At 35.2% G+C, this 20673-nt stretch overlaps 2 protein-coding genes across 2 annotated transcripts in view; both read left to right on the top strand.

Moving 5' to 3' along the window:
• Nucleotides 1-11820, top strand: part of LOC128208248 (protein unc-79 homolog) — a 71858-nt gene extending 60038 nt beyond the window's left edge. The window contains exons 49-53 of the mRNA XM_052911732.1: nt 844-894; nt 1710-1850; nt 7198-7275; nt 7819-7863; nt 9069-11820. Coding sequence (XP_052767692.1) covers nt 844-894; nt 1710-1850; nt 7198-7275; nt 7819-7863; nt 9069-9251 — 498 coding nt within the window. The 3' untranslated portion in view covers nt 9252-11820. The remainder of the gene's footprint in view (nt 1-843; nt 895-1709; nt 1851-7197; nt 7276-7818; nt 7864-9068) is intronic.
• Nucleotides 11821-12704: 884 nt separating this feature from the next.
• LOC128208525 (uncharacterized) lies at nt 12705-19729 on the top strand. The gene is made up of 3 exons (XM_052912085.1): nt 12705-13682; nt 18359-18603; nt 19570-19729. Exons 1-3 carry the CDS (start codon nt 12705-12707, stop codon nt 19727-19729), a joined length of 1383 nt encoding a protein of 460 aa, XP_052768045.1.
• Nucleotides 19730-20673: the final 944 nt, after the last annotated feature.

Raw genomic sequence — 20673 nt, 5'->3', positions numbered from 1 at the left:
ATGTTATATAGTGTATGATGTACGCAATGTGATTTTTTTATTATACAGTGACCCATTTTATTTTTGTATTATTTAAAAGAGTGTTATATAAGAATAAAAAAGTACATATATATATATATATATATATATATATATATATATATATATATATATATATATATATATATATATATTTAAGAATTATTCCAAAAAATGTTAAAGTTTTTTTGCCTTGAACTATTGCAAAATTGGTCATTTCAAACTGCAATAACTTTATCTTTGATGAATTTTTAGTACTTTATTTTACATTCTTCCAAATGTCTAAGCTACAAAATCCCATGTCCAATCATTGCTCAACATTTTGATCACATGATACAACACCATTTTCTCATTGGACTAATTACTCGGCATTTTGCAGTTAGATGCGACTCGCCTTTATAATTTTAGTGATGTTAAAATTCCTAAACAGAAAATATGCAGCTTTGCCATTTGAAGTGAGGCCATCGATAATGTAAACAGTTAGCAATACTCTTTCAAATGATACCTTCATTCCATGCGGACATCAAGGATCAAAATTTATCCTTATTACAAATGCATTGATTAAATGAAAAGCTTATTTGTACATCGAATACCATAATAATTTTTTTTTGTTAATGATTAAGAAATATCTTTGGAATTACATTTTATTCTTCTTCTAGAACTTTTACCACTAATTTATTGACTTCATGTTTAGTGTTAATTTTTTTTTACATCAGAACTATGAAACGTCACCTGGTACTTTTAATAAAATTCTGAAATTCTGAAATTCAATTTTTTTTACATGCATTTCTTTGTGATTTTGAATCTTTATTATTGTCATTTCAGACTTCAGTGAACCACATGAGTTCCTTGTTTCATGCGTTCTTCCTCTGCCAGGTAAATGTTTTACTTCTGAAGTCGTATTCACGAAGCATCTTAGTGAAAAATTTCACTCTTTTTTATAAGTTGAATTAAAAGAATACTAACAATGTTTGTACACCAAAAATATGAAAATTAAAGCAAAAAAATGGACTAAACAATGCATATGGATATATTTGATAGAAAGTATAGGGTATTTAAAATATATTCTGTCAAAAAAATTGCAATTTTAAAAGTTCAAAATATTCATTAAGATGCTTTATGTATACTGCCCCAGGAATATGTTGGATTTTTTTCATCAGCTTTGATATTTAGCTCATATGCTAAATTGTTGACCACTGTACCATTATTCAGTTGTATCATTTTTCACCAATGAATACATAAGGATGCTATTTTGTGCACTGTTTTAGCCTGCTGAATCTAATTTTGAAATATAGATGTGCTTAAACTTTGAAAACATTTAAGTAATTTACAACAGAATGTCGGAAATTGGCAATTACTGTGCCAAGAATGATTGTTAATGTGCTAATTAAGCCTTTTTTTAACTTTTAAGATTTCAACATTTATTCAAGATTCAAACATATTTTTTTTAAGTAACATGTTTGATGCTTGATAAGTCAGTGATTTATAAAAAAAATCACCACTTATGACTTTAGAAAATATTCCAACTTTGTGAAAATACAAAATCATGCCAAAAAACCTGGTAGCTGATATAACAAATTGGGAAAATATTACTATTTTGAGGCGAAATGGACACTTCTTCTCAGGGGTAACAGCTAACCAAAGTAAATTGCACCTAGAAAAATCACTGTAAACTGTTGTTCTTTTTTAAGCTATGGACAATGTACTGTGAGAGCATAGCTGCCATGTACAACAGCACGTCTGAGAACTACGTAGCAGCCTCGTCAACCGTGATGGATTTCTGGGCACGCGTCACCCCCGGAATTCTACAGCTTTTGTCCCACTCTAAAGTGGTAAGGGAGATCGATTTTTATATACTTTATTTCAAAGTAAAAAGGGGCACAGTTTAGACTGATGTAAAAAGAAATATATATTATATTGCAATATTCTGTTTAACTCATTTGACTTTAATTATCAAAACAAAAACGAGCATGTGATTTTTATACAGGTTGAAATATATAAGCCTTTATAAATGATTTTTTCATTGAAAACCTAGCTACTTTGCCACAAATTTTCCAGTTAAAAAAGCGTCAAAATATCACTCATATTTTTTTTAATTTGTAAACAATTTTTTTGCATCAGCGTATATTGTGTCTCTTTAGTTGTTTTAAAGATAAAGGGACTCTGTCAATTTTGTTACACTCATTTGTTGTCTTCTGGACCCTTGATAATTCACAGTCTAAAATCTGAGTTCATGACTGCTGAACTGAGACTTGAGACGGTTTGTAATCATGACCCTTGAACTGAGACTTGAGACGGTTTGTAATCATGGCCCCTGAACTCAGACTTGAGACTGTTTGTAATCATGGCCCCCTGAGCTCAGACTTGAGACTGTTTGTAATCATGGCCCCTGAACTCAGACTTGAGACTGTTTGTAATCATGGCCCCTGAACTCAGACTTGAGACTGTTTGTAATCAAGGCCCCTGAACTCAGACTTGAGACTGTTTGAAATCATGGCCCCTGAACTCAAACTTGAGACTGTTTGTAATCATGGCCCCTGAACTCAGACTTGACACTGTTTGTAATCATGGCCCCTGAACTCAGACTTGAGACTGTTTGTAATCATGGCCCCTGAACTCAGACTTGAGACTGTTTGTAATCATGGCCCCTGAACTCAGACTTGAGACTGTTTGTAATCATGGCCCCCTGAACTCAGACTTGAGACTGTTTGTAATCATGGCCCCCTGAACTCAGACTTGAGACTGTTTGTAATCATGGCCCCCTGAACTCAGACTTGAGACTGTTTGTAATCATGGCCCCTGAGCTCAGACTTTAGACTGTTTGTAATCATGGCCCCTGAACTCAGACTTGAGACTATTCATAATCATGACTCCTGCACTCAGACTTGAGACTGTTTGTCATCATGGCCCCTGAACTCAGACTTGAAACTGTTTGAAATCATGGCCCCTGAACTCAGACTTTAGACTGTTTGTAATCATGGCCCCCTGAACTCAGACTTGAGACTGTTTGTCATCATGGCCCCTGAACTCAGACTTGAGACTGTTTGTAATCATGGCCCCCTGAACTCAGACTTGAGACTGTTTGTAATCATGGCCCCTGAACTCAGACTTGAGACTGTTTGTAATCATGGCCCCTGAACTCAGACTTGAGACTGTTTGTAATCATGGCCCCCTGAACTCAGACTTGAGACTGTTTGTAATCATGGCCCCTGAACTCAGACTTGAGACTGTTTGTAATCATGGCCCCCTGAACTCAGACTTTAGACTGTTTGTGATCATGGCCCCCTGAACTCAGACTTGAGACTGTTTGTAATCATGGCCCCTGAACTCAGACTTGAGACTGTTTGTCATCATGGCCCCTGAACTCAGACTTGAGACTGTTTGTAATCATGGCCGCTAGAAATAAATGTAAAGTGTACAGAAGTTTAAAAAGATTACTGAATTTGAAATGGAAGTAAGTTAATTAAGAAATCTTGGTTATTGGACCACTTTAGCATGCAAAACTTGTGGATAGAGTCATGGAAGGAATATGTCTTTTGTTGAGGCAGGTTTTTGAAATTATGAGAATATCATTCTTACTTTTATCAGTGACAAAACTGACAGCGTCTCTTTGGTTAAAGCAGAATCATTGACTCTAATTATGTATGGATTTATGCTTGCCAAAACTTCATTTTTTCTGATTTTAACATTTTTGAAGTGTGTTTTATGGGGTAGAAATTAGCTTTTTCTATCACATACTGTTTTACTAACATCAAAAATGAGCTTTTGAGTTATAATGTTGAATTCCTATTACATATACAAACTTACTTCTTCTTAATTTTGGCATGTACCCATATACATTATGCATGTTTTCATAATCGGAGTGTGTCTCAGACATATATTTTCTTGGAAATATCGCAGCATATATTTTCTGCAGAACTCATCAGAATTGTTGGGTAAATAAGAACTTAAATTGCAGCAAATGTCTACATAATTCTTGGTCAATCCTGTTAAATCTTCATGAAAATTTGAATACGTAAAAGAAAATTGCTTGAAAAAGATCCACCTGATTAGCTTAAGATTTGATTAAAGAAATTATTGTAAAACTAGGTTTAAAAATCAGACAGGGATTCTAAAATTTTCATGATTAATGCTAAAATCAGGATTTGGTGCTTTTAATTTTTGTACAGTTGTAACGATTGTTTTTGCTCTGCAGGATGGCATTAAAACCAGTAGGAAGTACCTTGAAATAATATAAAAGAATTTGGATTTTTTTTTATTACAGGTCTAAGCCCATTTATACCCTATTGTGGGCATTCAAGCGGGCCCTTCTTTTCTTACTTTTCCCGATTTTTTTGTTAGGCTCCTACTTTTCCCTACTTTTTCTTGAAAAAGCCCTACTATCCCTACTTTTTTGTTAAAATAGTTCGAGAAATAATAGAAAGTATTTACTAAATGCCTTGATTGATATAATCTAAATCTTTTTTTTAATAAGAAGCCATTTCTAGTATTTTTGTTTAATTAGTTTGATGCAGTAGGTCTTCAGTGCTGCAAGAGGGGTTCTTTGATGAGAATGAGTGATGCATGTTGACAAGTCAGAGACACCCATTCCAAATTCATCTCCTCATCCTGTGGCTGAATCCCTCTTGACGCACTGGTTCTTATTAAGCAAAGATAACTACAATCATGTATATCACAATTGATGAATAGCTTTAGTTCTCATTTATTTGCATCCAAAACAGTAAGTAAAGAGCCCTACTACTACTTTTTGCTCTAAATATCCCTATTTAACTCTACTTTTTCAAAAATATCCTCCTACTTTTATCCCTACTTTTTTTGTTATTGATCACTTGAAAGCCTGTTAATCCCTCATAGGTGCCTGGCAATTTTCACAGTTGACTATCATCAGCTGAAACCCTTGAAATCCCAATATATTACTCCCGGAGCACACTTCTGATGGTTTCTCTCATCTCATTTGCCCTAATCACAATGTGCATTATATTTTGATTTCCATTTGTACCATATTCTGTTGTTTCTTAATGCAATCTCAGGATAAATCAACATTGGAGGTTTGTACTAGTCTAGTGTAGTTTGAGAATTTAATGTTGTTGAAGTAATTGTGTGCAGAATGGTATCTCTGATTGCCCAATTCTTATTATTCTATTCTTATTGTTCAAATACATTTAGATGTAGCAGTGGTCATTGTACTGTTATTTTTCCTTTACCTAAAACAGGGCCCAAACTGAGCCACATTCATTTCTAAAAGACTACCACAAACAGGTCAACATTTTGTGATTGCCTTGTGTCCGTCTATCTGTCGTCCACAATTGATTTGTAACCCCTTCAGCTTCCATAGTTCTGAAACTGGGATCAATGTTTATAGCCATAAAACTCAGACAACTTTTATTATGGGCCAAATCTTTCCAGTTGGTCAAGAGGTTTTGCCCTTCATTTATCAGAATATGCCTTATTTAACATTGTTTACACATTTGATTCTTCATTTCTTCACCAATCCTCATCAATTTTGGAAAGAACATGAATGACCTTAAATGTTTTGCCAACTTAGATTATGGGCCAAAACAGACAAGTTGGTTAAGAGTCATTGTCCTTGATTTTATGAAAAAATGCCAGATTTAACATTTTTATCAGTCAGGCAGCTTTATTTTTTCACAAATTCTAATCCTTTTTATAAAGAATATGTATGCCCACAATATCTCTGCCAAGTTCAATTATGGGCCCAGTCTTGAAGAACAAATAAGACCAACATATCAAGAGTTATTGCTCCTGATTTATTAAAAATGCTATATTTAACATTGGTACTGCTGTATCACTTTCATTTCTTTACCATTATTATATTTGAAAAAAAAAAAAAAATGAAAATGTATGTCCTTAAAATCTTTGCAAAATAAAGTTCAGTTATGAGCCAAGTATGACCAAATGCAATGGCCAGTGTTTTATATATAAGGTGAGTGTTCCTTGACCCTTTGGGCCCTCTTCTCCCATAAAAGCACTGGCAAATTCACAAATAAATTCCTCCATCATTTTGGGTATTATATAAGTTGATCTTTTTGGGTATGAAAGTTTTGTAAATTGTTCTCTATAAGGGTATTAAGCATAGAAATCATAGTAAGCCACACTATGCAGTGCCATTTCTAGCACTTTCTTCATTACTTATAATAGTACTCATTGTGTTAGAAATATGGGTTTTTGAAAAGTATCTGTATCATGTCACTATTTTCAATGTGGCCCCATTCACAAAAAGATGAGAAAAAGTACTGCTAGTAGAGATTTTTTCTGAGATTGGTTTAGTTTTTGCCAATTCTGCAGGGTTTAGAATTGACAATTTTATTATTTCATCATCAGAATGCTACTTAAGTTGGAAACATTTGCTAGGTTTTAAATTCCCAACCTATATAAATGGACTTAAACTTTCATGAAATCTAAAATAACTGTATTTAGTATAATTATATGTGTAACTGATAAAACACATTGTATTCTGATAACAGATACAGTAATTGTTTTTGTCTTAATAAGCAAGTCATATTTCAGACCCTCTTTTGTCAGTAAATATTGGTGTTGTGTAACCTACATATAAGAGTAGTACACTAAGGTGAAGGTTTATTGTAATAATGCTAGCCATTCGGAGCTTCTCAGCCATTTGTATCGAATACAACCTCTGATATATGCCGGTACATCAGTAGAAGTAGTTAGTAAATTTTTGAATTATATCATTAATTAAATGTAATGTTTTAGCGTTTATTTATTGATCAAAGTTTAAATTGATTGCCAGTGAAGTGTATTATTGCAAAGAGATTCCCAAGAGTTAGGTCATTAAGTTTAACTGTTGAATTAAATTACTACGCAATCTTACTTGCAGCGGACTTAAACATACCAATTTATGAGCTATATGAAAACCATATACAATGTATATACATCAAGGTAGTTTCGAGAAAAATGGCTGAGGAGTTCGAGGAATGTTAGCATGTGTGCTGTCAACATAATGATGACTGTTTCATCATTTTACAGTAAATCAAGCTCAATGTTTTATAATTTGAATCAGAATAAGAATAATTAGGTCCTAAAATCTAAAGAAATGCACAGAAAAAGTCCCCATGTCTGTACATGTATGTATAAGGAAGTGCACATCTTTTCGGACAAATATGGTACATGTATAACAGAACAATGATGTATATATTTCAGCTTGCAGAACTGGTGAACCTTCACTTCCTCAGTCTGATGGAAGCTCTTCAAGAGTGTAACTCCAGTGTTCTTGCCAAGGTACTTTGTACTCTTAAATTCAAATTATCTGCTAGTTTGTCCATAAAGTAAAAGCCCATTTTGTCAAAGTCATTGGGACCATCGGCAGAACTTCAAAATAACAAACATTTGCATAACCTAAATACAAAACATGTAGCACCAAACTAAGTTTGATATCTGTTCTCGCTAATATTTCTTGAAGTCTAAAATAGATCCAGTAGTGGACGTAGGCATGGCGAATGTGGGCCTGCAGTTTGGCATGTAGGATGAATGAAATGTGTAAAATTCATCTACAGGGACTAAAATATGACTTTGATCTAGAGAATGCCTGAGATAAAAAATTGTTTTATAAAGACACAGACAGAATACAGGACCAGTAAAACACAACCAGAAAATCGAGATAAGAGAGTTTGACTCAACTTTTGATTTTGTTCATATCGTTTCTATAATATTTTTACTTAGAGAATACTGTCATGTACATGAACAAGTAACTTAACAACATGACACATAACTTTATAAGACTGCTGGACATTACACTATTTCACATGACTTTTTGTTTTTCAGCTGTTTCCTATGTGGACTTCAATTCTATATGCCTACCATCAGCAGGTAAGTTGAATATAGTAAGAATTTAATGTTTCATTAAAGCTCCAGTTTGCTAATATCACTGACAATATACAACTTCTACTTAATAAGGTGTTTGCTTGGCTCCTCCCACCTCTAATGCAGATGTCACTTTATCAAGAATAATTGTTGAGGGTTCAACAACAGTGCTGTACTGTGTTCCCAGTTATGAAATTGCTCCTATGATTCTTAATGAAGCTGCCCCAACTGCCATAGATAACAGTCATGCACTTTTTTTCTTTCAAAAAAAAAAATGTCAGAAATTTTGTTATAATCTACCAATAACATCGTTTTTTAAACCTGCAGCTGCCAGGCCACCTGCAGGTAAGGTGGTTCAAAACTGGTAGCTGCATGCCTAGTCATCTGAGCAGACATATATTCCATAGCCTCTTGTTGTTTTTTCTATGAAGCTGCCAGGGCATCTTCAAGTGAGACTGCAGACACGTCAAAACTGGCAGCCTCCTGCGCTGTGCCATCATCTGAGCAGATGTGTATAAACTAACCTCATATCGTTTTCCCTATGCAGCTGCCAGGGCATCTTCAGGTGAGACTGCAGACAGTCCAAAACTGGCAACCGCCTGCGCCATCATTTGAGCAGACGTGTATCAACTACTCATGTTGTTTTCTCTATGCAGCTACCAGGTCACTTTTAAATGAATCTGCAGAAAGTCCAAAACCAGCCGCCGCCTGCACAGTCTTCTGAGCAGACATGTATCAAAAAAACTCATGCTGTTTTCTCTACGCAGCTGCCAAGTCACCTTCAAGTGAGACTGCAGATAGTCCAAAAATGGCAGCCAACTGCGCCATCATCTAAACACATGTGTATTAACAAAGCTCATGTTGTTTTCTCTATGCAGCTGCCAGGGCACCTTCAAATGAGACTGCAGACAGTCCAAAACTGGCAGCCCACTGCACTGTCATCTGAGCAGACGTGTATCAAATAAACTCATGTTGTTTTCTCTATGCAGCTGCCAGGGCACCTTCAAGTAAGATTGCAGACAGTCCAAAACTGGCAGCCCACTGCGCTGTCATCTGAGCAGACGTGTATCAAATAAACTCATGTTGTTTTCTCTATGCAGCTGCCAGGGCACCTTCAAGTGAGACTGCAGACAGTCCAAAACTGGCAACCGCCTGCATCATCATCTGAGCAAACGTGTATCAACTAACCTTCTGTTGTTTTCTCTATGCAGCTGCCAGGGCACCTTCAAGTGAGATTGCAGACAGTCCAAAACTGGCAGCCCCCTGCGCCGTCATCTGAACAGACGTGTATCAACTCCAACATCCTGCTGACGTGGTTGAAACGGATTCAGTTCCGTCTTGGGCAGATAGAGGTCCAGTGTAGCTGCGCAGCTACACAATTCTATAGTGTGTAGATGAATGAAGAATGTGGACTCTGGGGTCATAATTTTGAACAATGTCAAGTCTGAGTTCAGACTTAAATTGCAGAACTGCAAATTTTCATTTCAGTGTAACTTTCCTTCTAGTACCTATTGATGATGATGATGCTACTTCTGAAGCAATTATTGTTACTATTGTTGTATATTTATTTGATAAATAGTAGGTCTAGCAATTTGTTTAGACTAAGATGATGACATAGATTTTTGTATAATATAGTTATAAATGTGCATTTCTGAATCTCAAACCAAGACTATATTAGTAAGTATGGACAAAGAATATGACAATAAATCATTTGTTAGTGTTCTAACTTATATGATGAAGGGCTCTAGCACATACCGTAAATGACTGATATATAAGATGCTAGTGTTTATAAGGCGCAGGCAAAAAAATCCTTGAAAACTAGAGAAAAAAACTTTTAATCTATGTTATGAAAATGGCGATGGTTATTGCAAACCATGCAATATTAAATGCAAAGCAAAATATGTTTCCTTATGTTTCCTTGTTTACCAGTTTCTGCAGTGTGTAAATGAATAAGGGAGTTGGCTCTCCCATCAGGCATTCAATATACCAGATGTAACGGAACTGAAAGTACTTCTGGGCTTAGTTTTAAACGATACATTTTTAATAAATACTTTTTTAACAATATTTGATTATTTTTTATAGACAATTTGTTGGAAAAAAGAAAGCCAGATATAGTGAACAAGCAGTTTGTTTAATTTTAACCAAGTGAGTGAGATTTACCGTGGAAGCATATCAGGTTTTTACTCTAGTGAGGTGCACAATTAATTAGAAAAGTCAGGGTCTGTATTTACTAACCTCTTGACACTCAGTTTGAGACTCAGACTTATCTGAGACTCAGACTTAACTGAGACCCAGACTTAACTGAGACCCAATCTTAACTGAGGCCCAAACTTAACTGAGACCCAGGCTTAACTCAGACCCAGACTCAACTGAGACTTAGACTTAACTGAGGCCCAAACTTAACTGAGACCCAATCTTAAATGAGGCCCATACTTAACTGAGACTCAATCTTAACTGAGGCCCAAACTTAACTGAGACCCAAACTTAACTTAGACTCAGACTCAACTGAGACTCAAACTTAACTGAGACTCAGATTCAACTGATACCCAGACTTAACTGAGACCCAGACTTCACTGAGGCCCAAACTTCACTGAGAACCAGACTTAACTGAGACCCAGACTTAACTGAGACCAAGACTTAACTGAGGCCCAGACTTCACTGAGACCCAGACTTAATTGAGGCCCAGACTTAACTGAGACTCAGACTTAACTGAGACCAAATCTTAACTGAGACACAAACTTAACTGAGACTCAGACTTAAAAATGCAAATTCTTACAAGATGAAAAATATTTTCTTTAATGTTGTAGTGAAAGTAATCTTTGATATCAAATGAGTGAATAGTAGTTACAGATTGTATTTTAGAAATATTTGTTGTGCAAGAGTGTGGTGGGGGTAATTGAAAAAAACAACATTTGTCTTGCTTGATGACTTCCAACCAAAATCACATGTGCCTAGGCTTGGAATCGAACCCAGATAGATTTGTTGGGAAGGGAGTGTGCCACCAATCTTGGTGAGAAAGTAGTGTATAAACCACTTTGCCAAACTGGACAACCATTGATTTGATATAAATAAGAGACAAGTGTTATAGTGTTACAGATATTGTTAAGTTTTTGCTTGAATGTTAATTTTAAGAAAAATAATGTGTTCATGTGATAGGAAAAGATTATTCTTGTGTTCAGTTGTTTTTACCAAAATCTGCTGAAGGGTTATGACATGTTGAAATTCACAAATGTTTAAACTTAGTCAGAAGTGTTTCAATATAGTCACTGTTACATTATGTAGTAAGTAAACATTTGTGTATAACCAAAATATTGTGAAATCACTATTAGTCAGTAGGGTTGTGACGTTTTGTTGTTTTTGTTTTCTAAGAAAGTGTTATAACTTATATCAAGTCAGAATAATTACGTGATGCCTTCATTTTTAGTGTCAAAAATATTTATTTTAGAATCTTCACAGAAAGAACAGTATTTAAGGTGCAATTTATTTAGTGCAATATTCATAGTGTATTTTTATACATTATGTAGGTTACTATTGATGTTCTTAAAACAAAACTATCCTCAATTGACTTTCCTTAAATGGGTTTTTAGTTTGTACTTGTGAATACCCGTAAGTCTATATGGTTTGTTTTGTTTCTAAAGAATTAAACTTTTGGTATACCATATTTGTATACTGTGGTATACTTAGACATTATGCTATTGCTTGGAAGGTGTGTGGGGGAATTTAGTTACTTGGTATACTAAATGCAATTTCTTGTCATTATTGTCTCTGTGCCAAATAAGAGTCTATGTTTGCTTTTACAATCCTTTGATGTAATCTTTTATCTTAATAAGCATTTGTACATTTATTCAATAGTTAAAATTTTATCTAGTGATGTGTTCATGATCAACTTCAAATCAAAGACAACCTGTTAATTTGTTGTATTGTTTTAAATGTTGTTTTAATAGATGAAAGAAAATATGTTGAAAAAAATATGTTGTTTTTATGTTACGGTACTCAGAGAATAAGGCTGAAGAAAAAATCATCTGATTCTCGTCTCGCCCCAGTCCAAATTTAATTTGAAAACAAAAACAAAAAATGTTAGCAAGTTGTCATAAGCAAGAAGTGTTCAACAGTCAGGAAAACATTTGCATCAAAATTGAAACATTTATTTACAAAATTAAGGAAAACTCACATCTTATTTTTTTTTAAATGTAAATAAAATGTGGGTTTACATAGATACGAATATTCTGTACAGTTTAGAATTTGGTATAAACATAGTCATAAGAAACATTTAACATTCCTTTGTTCACAATGACCAGTACATGTCCCTGACAAAGCACAGAGTTGGGATAACCACAGTAGGGCATGAAAACAGTGGGAAAAGAAAATGTAGCTCCTTTCTGTTTATAGGATACACATGTATTTAAATAGGTAACATTTAATGAGAAACTTTTACAAGTTCAGTCAAAGCTTTGTAAAGCATAGCACAAAGAACATAATATGTAGCATTTTATAACACTATTAACTGATTGAAACATAAAAGTTCATGGCCAGAAGAACAGTCTGATCATGAACCACATTTATTTAAGTTAATGTAGCTTTGAATTTCATGAAAGTGGTAATAAAAATCTCATGTATAATGTAGGTTCTCCGGTTTCAAATAACAGCGTGCTAGGTCAGGGTCTACAGATTTCAGGTTTATATTGAGTTGTGTACAATGACTGCAATTTCCGATCGATGTATAAATTATTCCACTTGTTGAGGAAATGTATTTGCTGTAGTCTAATTAACGATATTTTTAATAGTTTCACTTAGTTTAAGTGCACAAGACATTGGTATTTCATTTAAAAAAGTTTTGTGGGTTCAAAATGGATTGTGATTCAGAATGGCAGAAGATGATGTCACTGAGACTTTCTAGTGTGTTAGATGACATTGGAGTGACACAAACCATGATCAGAAAAACGAGAAGAACTTTCATGACAATAGAAAAAATGTTTACTATTAATGCCCGCTTGATAAAAAACAGTTTAGAACTGTCCTATGTAGGAAGTAAAATTGAAGGGACAACAACTATTGGATTGGATTCAGATAGAGATGCGAATATAAAATTTCCTACCTACATTGTGATTGAAAGTATGAGTGAGTTTTGTCCAGGAAGGATAAATCTTTTAATGATTAAAAATGAGAACACTGCTTCACAATTCTGTTGTTTACAAAGGGTAGGAATAGATGTTGCTGCGCCTGCTGAGGTCCAATTAACCTCTACCGATGTAAAAGACCAATACGGCAGAGTTCTAATGACTCATGCAGAAATAGACGAACCAATGAAAAAAGCTTTTAAAAAAGTGATTACGCATGGACCTTCAAGAAGTATGGTGGACGATATCGACTTGGTTTTCAAATTTCCATGTTTAAAGTTACCCGATGAATGTAAATATGTGTCACGACGGCCTCGGCCTGGTCACTGGCCGCTTCCAGAAACCATTCAAAAGATCGGAAACTGTGAATCATGTGTAATTCCACAGGGCTCACATTATAGTGCAAATCCCAAGATTGAATGGTGTTTTTCAACTTCACAGATGGAAAGAATTTTGATGTTCGATTTAAATCTTGTACAAATCAAAGTGTATGTTACCCTCAAAATTCTAAAAAAGTCTTTTATTCAACCGTTATTAGGTGATCGGCTTACCTCTTACCACATGAAAACTGCTGTTCTTTTTACTGTTGAAAACTATAACTCTGAAGTCTGGACTGACAGAAACATTGTCGCATGTGTTATTTTGTGTTTCAAGACTCTCCTAAGATGGGCAAGGCAATATTACATGCCTCATTATTTTATTTCAGATGTAAATTTGTTCACTGGAAAACTTTCCAAGTCCCAGTTAATGAAACTGACAGGAATAATTACTGATATGATTGTCAACAATTTGAACTGCGTCTTTTTCATTTCTATAGATGATTTAGGTCAGAGAATGACAAGATTTTTTTCGAACTTTCAGTATTTGCTGCTTTCAAATGCACAGGAAAATCTTTCTAGTATTGCAAATGATTTGTTCTGTCAGTATTGTTTTGCAGTTTTACAAATCTATACAGGAGTTTTGCAGATTGTGAGGTATTCAACTTTCTCAGAAGCTAACAATACGCTCCGTTTTTTAATGGAGTGCTGCAATAATCTCCAAGACATTGGGGACAAGCTAGAAGAAGAAGCCGCATCTGTACTGCTTACATTCCTTTGTGGAATTCTAGCATCAGTTCAAGCTTCATATGCCATCAGCATTGGTCAGCGCTTAAACTCAGAGTATCTGAATATGTATAGTTGCTCTATGAAGGCAGACATGTTATCCATGAAGCTCAAATTTGCTTCTTCGCTTTACTGTAGCGGTGAGTTTGAATCAGCTGCAAGACTTTTGGCGAAATGTGAAGTACTCAAGGATGGTCATACCAGTATGTGGCGATATTGCTGCTGTAGAAAACGTCCGCTTATGAAAAATAGAGAAGGGTTTTCAGCAAAAGCAGTTCACACTTCTAACTTGGAATTACTTAGAACCAGCACAGCCCTGTGTGTAAGTTTTACCTTACATGAACAACACTGTGTCCCAAGCCACCTTGTTTATGATATGTTTACTTCAACAAGTCCTGAGCAGCAACAAGGCAGGCACCTAATACTTGATAGATGGATGGATTTAGCAGTGATCGATGCTATCACATTTCTCTACTACTTGCAATACCTCACATACAGCCAGATGAATGACTTTAATCAGAAGAAGGTAGCGCTAAAAAATCTCGCTTTGCATGTGAAGTCCTATGATGCTGATTGGGGACATCACGAAAGAGCATGCAACATCCTAGGCCACTGCTGCGAGATGGAGAATAGTCCAGACATAGCCTGGGATTATTACAAGATGTCTATGATGTTACATCCAACAAATAATGCTTGTATTTGGCATATGATGAGGCTAGTACAAAATCAGCTCAACAGTTAGCTTACATGCCTTAAAACAATGGTCAGCTGGGAAATCACTAAAATAAAATGCAGGAATGAATAGCAGAGAATTTACTAAAATGTGTTCTGTATTAACGGTAGGTAATTGAAAGGACCCTGCCATAACAGTTGTCACAGATTTATCCATTGGAATATATTACCCGAAGAAATGTGTAACAAAATATGTTTCCAAGCATTGTAGGCTTTGATATTTATAATTGTTGGACAGTTTTGATAGCTTACATTGTACATGATTCATGTATATATTTGCTCCTGATACTAGTTTTACACAATAAATTTCACAAAAAAAATTTCTTATGTTTCGTCAAATTAATACATCTTTTGAATTACCTATCAAAACATTTGTTTCTATTTTGCAGTATCAAGCAATTCTTTAAAAGGCTCTGAACATATTTTAACTGATATGCCTATATGACAAGGTATATTGGTTATGTTTTCTTTTCCAACATGAATAACAAGTGCTAGAAAATGTTGAACTGATTGATAAAAAAACAAAATGCATACATGCCATATTTCTGGAGACCTCCCTGAGGGGTTTTTGTTTAGAAAAACTGGGGATTTTGATATAAGCCAAGGGGAATAATATCCAAAACAGGCCATATTTGTGGGAGGTATCAGTGGGAAGTTTGCTAAGAAACTTGGGGGATTTAACATATCGTCAATATAATTGCTCCTGTGTGCTCTTTTTTGTTTGTTTGCATGTTCTTTTTTTGCACCCAAACAATAAAAGATCTGGGAGACCAAGGGATATAACAATATTTTCGGGATACCCCCCCCCCCCCCCCATCAGCGCATATGGCATCCTGGAAAGAAAATGTGATGTCATTGTATTCGATTTGAAGAAGTCTACCTTTCATTTTGCGACCATCACAACCCTACAGTATCTTTGTGCAGTTTGATACTACTGCTAAAAAATTAGTAATATCTAAGGGGCTGTTTTATAAAGAAACCTGTAGCATCAATTTTAAACCTAGTAGATCCTATGTGTGAAACCACTCCTTGGGTAGTGCTGCTCTGTTAAAAACCTCTCCTAAATGCGACCAATCCTAGGATAGTGCATTATCACTCATTAAAGGGTTGACCATGATAAATCTAACTCTTGAAACATAGCATCATTATTCTGGTGACTGAGAACGAGGATAGTACTGCACTGTTAAATATTTATCCTAGGGACAACCACTCCTAAGCTTGAACTGCACTGTTGAAGTTCACTTTTAGGTGCGACCAGTCCTAGGATAGTATTGCACTGTTGAAAATCTCTATTAGGTGCTAGAGCTTCTAGGATAGTACTCACTGTTTTTCCTAGGTGCAAAACCTCTCCTAGGAAGATTTTGCACTGTTAAAAATGTCTCATAGGTGTCACAGCCACATGGGTGGCCCCATTTTTCCGTATGATTAGTGCATTAATCAGATGGCCCCGTTATTCCGTATGATACGGGCATTGATCAGATGGCACCGTTATTCCGTATGATACGGGCATTGATCAGATGGCCCCATTATTCCGTATGATTAGTGCATTAATCAGATGGCCCCATTTTTCCGTATGATACGGGCATTAATCAGATGGCCCCATTATTCCGTATGATTAGTGCATAAATCAGATGGCCCCATTATTCCGTATGATACGGGCATTAATCAGATGGCCCCATTATTCCGTATGATTAGTGCATTAATCAGATGGCCCCATTATTCCGTATGATACGGGCATTGATCAGATGGCTCCGTTATTCCGTATGATACGGGCATTGATCAGATGCCCCATTAATATGTATGATACAGGCATTGATCAGATGGCCCCATTATTCATAAAAGTACGGCTATAAACTCGCAGTTTATAACCATGCTATAATAGTTTACGTTTCATCATGAACAATTCAGTACAGAAATGGGATTAGAGTGTTAAAATGCACAACCATTATAACTCATGTAAATCAACTTGCAACAAATTAAACAAAAAATCATACAAGCCATCATACTTGTGTAAATGTTGAATGTTAATGCGATTTAAAAAATAGTAAATCATATAATAACATTCAGATCATTATAAAGACCAAAAGTTTATGCATACTATCTAAATGTTATATAAATATTTTTTTAAATCAATGCACACAGCTTTTATATCTACCCAAATAATACAAGTTTAAAAAAATATGTAAAAAAACGCAAAAAACAACAACAACAATACTGCAATGTAAACACCATTAGTCAGTCGTTGTCTTATCCTTTAAACATGGGACAAAACTTGAAAATTACAGACATAATTAGGGGCCTTACTATAAATATGGGTATTGTATCCTGAAACGTGTGTACCAAGTTGCATTTGAATACCTTGTATTGCAGAGTTATGGCCAAGGTTCGAGATTTTTGACCACAACGACACAAAGGCTATGGCAATTGTTCTACTGTTTTTTTTAAAAAACAAGACAATTTAAGAAAAACAGGGGGTTTATATCGATTCCATTTCGATAGACAAATAAAACTAAGCTTATAGTTCATACAATGTCATTTAAACAAGATATATTTAACGTCGTATTGAACAGAATAACCCTTTAAAATAGAATTGCTGTGAATTTCTTGCATCACGATGTAAAAATGCAATGTAAATACACGGGTTTCAGATAACCTGTGCACAGGGATATAAATGCAAGCCACCGTTGCTAAGTTTATATGTTTATTCTACTCTTGATTCAGGTACACTGATTTTAACTTCCTCAAAGGAATATACATTTATCCAGAGATTAAGGAAAAAGATTCACTGGAGTTTTATTGTGAAATAAACTTGTATCACTAACAATAATTTTGTATTTATTTCAACTAATTAAAAGTGCCCAAGACTTGATATTTCTGAAGATTTCAAAATGGATTGCGATTCAGAATGGCAGATGATGTCACTGAGACTTTCTAGGGTGTTAGATGACATTGGGGTGACACAAACCATGATCAGAAAAAGGAGGAGGACTTTCATGACGATTGAAAACATGCAGATTGTTTATGCCTACTTGACACAAGACAATGAAACTGTACCATCCTTCGTAAGAAGTCAGGTTGAAGGAACAACAACTATTGGGTTGAAAGCAGACAAAGATGAAAATGAAAGGTTTTCTAAGTGTGTCGTTATTGAAAGTATGAGTGAAGTTTGCCCAAGAATGAAAAATCTTTTAATGATAAAAAATGAGAACACAGCTCCGCAACACTGCTGGTTACATAGACTTAAAACAGATTATGATCTGCCTGCTGAGATCGAAGTTATTTGCGAAGACTTTAAAGATGAACAAGGGAGAGTTCTAATGACGCATGACGAAATAGAAGCACCATTGAATTTTTTTTTTAAAAAAATGGTTAAACATGGACCTTCAACAAGTTGGATTGACAATGCCGACACTGTTTACAAATTGCCATGTTTAAAGTTACCCGAAGAATGTAAATATGTGTCACGACGGCCTCGACCTGGTCACTGGCCGCTACCAGAAACCATTCAAAAGATCAATCAGAAAGTGTGAAGCTTGTCTAATTCCACAGGGCGCCGCTAACAGTGCAAATCCCAAGATAGAATGGCGTCTTTCTACTTCACAGATGCAAAGAATTTTGATGTTCGATTTAAATCCACTACAAATCAAAGTGTACGTACTCCTCAAAATTCTAATAAAGTCTTTTATTGAACCATTATTAGGTGATCGGCTTAGCTCTTTCCACTTAAAAACTGCTGTTCTGTTTACTGTTGAAAACTACAACTTAGATGTCTGGACTGACATAAACATTGTCATGTGTGTTATAATGTGTTTAAAGACTCTCCTAAGATGGGCAAGGCACTATTACATGCCTCATTATTTTATCTCAGATGTAAATTTGTTCACTGGAAAACTTTCAAAGTTCCATTTAAAGAAAGTGTCAAGAATAATTTCTGATATTATTGTCAATAATTTGAACTGCACCTTTTTCATTTCGATTGATGATTTAGGTCAGAAAATGACACGATTTTATTCCGACTTTCAGAATGTTCAGCTGTCAAATGCGCAGGAAAATCTCTCTATTATTGCAAGAGATATGTTCTTCGAATATTGTTATATGGTTGTAAGAATCTATATGAACATTCTGCAAGAAGTAACTGATTCAACTGCGTTAGAAGCGATTGAAACGCTGTGTTTTCTAATGCAGTGCTGCAATTGTCTTCAAGACAATGGAGACTCCCTAGAAAAAGAAGCCGCTTCTGTATTGCTTCCATTCCTTTGCGGAATTCTAGCATCAGTTCAAGCCTCATATTCCATCAGCATTGGTCAGCGCTTGACCTCAGAACATATGGATATGTTTAGTTGCTCTACACAGGCAGACATGTTATCTATGAAGCTCAAATGTGCTTCTGCACTTTACTGCAGTGGCGAGTTTGAATCTGCTGCAAGAATTTTGGCGCTGTGTGAAGCACTCAAGGATTATAATGTTGGTTTGTGGCAATTTTGCTTTTGCAGGGAACGTATCACCATGAAAAATGGAGAGTTTTCAGCAAAAGCAGTTCACACATCTAACTTGGAATTGCTAAGAACCAGCACATCCATGTGTGTTATATTTACTCTACACGAACGACACTGTGTTCCAAGGCATCTTGTTTATGAAATGTTTCGTTCAAAAAGCTCTGAGCACCTACAAGGCAGGCATCAAAAACTTGATAGATGGATGAATTTAGCAGTAATCGATGCTATTCCATTTCTTTACTACTTGCAATACCTTACATACAGACAGATGAACGACTATAATCAGAAGCAGGTAGCTCTACAAAATCTCGCTTTGTATGTGATGTCCAATGACACAGATGGGGGGCACCACGAAACTGCAGTCAACATGCTAGGCCACTGCTATGAGATGGAGAATAAACCAGTTATGGCCATGCATGTATAAATGGCTTCATTGCGCTTATGTCCAACAAAAAATGCTTGTATTTGGCCTATGAGGAGGAGGCTAGCACTAAATCAACAGTTTAAATGCCTTTAAGCGATGGTCACCTGAGAATTCACTAAAACAGCATGCTTAAAGAAATGATAAGCTGGGGATTAACTAAAATAGCATGATTCAAGCAATTCTCAGCTGGGAATTTATTACAATACATGCCCTAAAGCAATTGTCAGCTGGGAATTTACTAAAATAGCATGCTTTAAAGCAATGGTGAGCTGTGAATTTACTAAAATAGCATGCTTTAAAGCAATGGTGAGCTGAGAATTTACTATAATAGCATGCTTTAAAGCAATGGTGATCTGAGAATTTACTATAATAACATGCCTTAAACAATGGTCAGCTGGCAATGTTCTAAAATAATTTGCTTTAAGCAATGGTCAGCTGGAATTTAAGAAAGTGACATGCCTTAAAGCAATGGTTAGCTGTGAATTTACTAAAATAACATGCTTTAAACAATGGTCAGTTTGGAATTTACTAAAATAACATCTTTTAAGCAATTGTCAGCTGGGAATTTACTAAAATGACATGCCTTAAGTACTGGTCAGCTGGTAATTTACTAAAATAGCATGCTTTCAGTACTGGTCAGCTGGTAATTTACTAAAAACATGCTTTAAGCAATGGTCAGCTCGGAGTTTCGTAAAGTGAGTTTTGTATTTAGGTGGGGTAGGAACCTGCCATAGCAGTAGTCACATATATATCCATCGAAATATTTTCCTCGAAGAAATGTTTCCATGCATTGTATGCGTTGATGTTCATAACTGTTGCAGAGTTTTGATAGCTTACATTGTACATGATATTTGTATAACTTTGCGTCCAAAGTGCATTTCTTGAAATAATAAATCTCAAATAAAATTTCCTTATCCCTTGTCAAATTAGTACATGTTTTAAAT

The sequence above is a fragment of the Mya arenaria genome, chromosome 11 (assembly GCF_026914265.1).
Source record: "Mya arenaria isolate MELC-2E11 chromosome 11, ASM2691426v1".
NCBI lineage: Eukaryota > Metazoa > Mollusca > Bivalvia > Myida > Myidae > Mya > Mya arenaria.
This window is presented reverse-complemented; position numbering and strand designations above follow the sequence as displayed.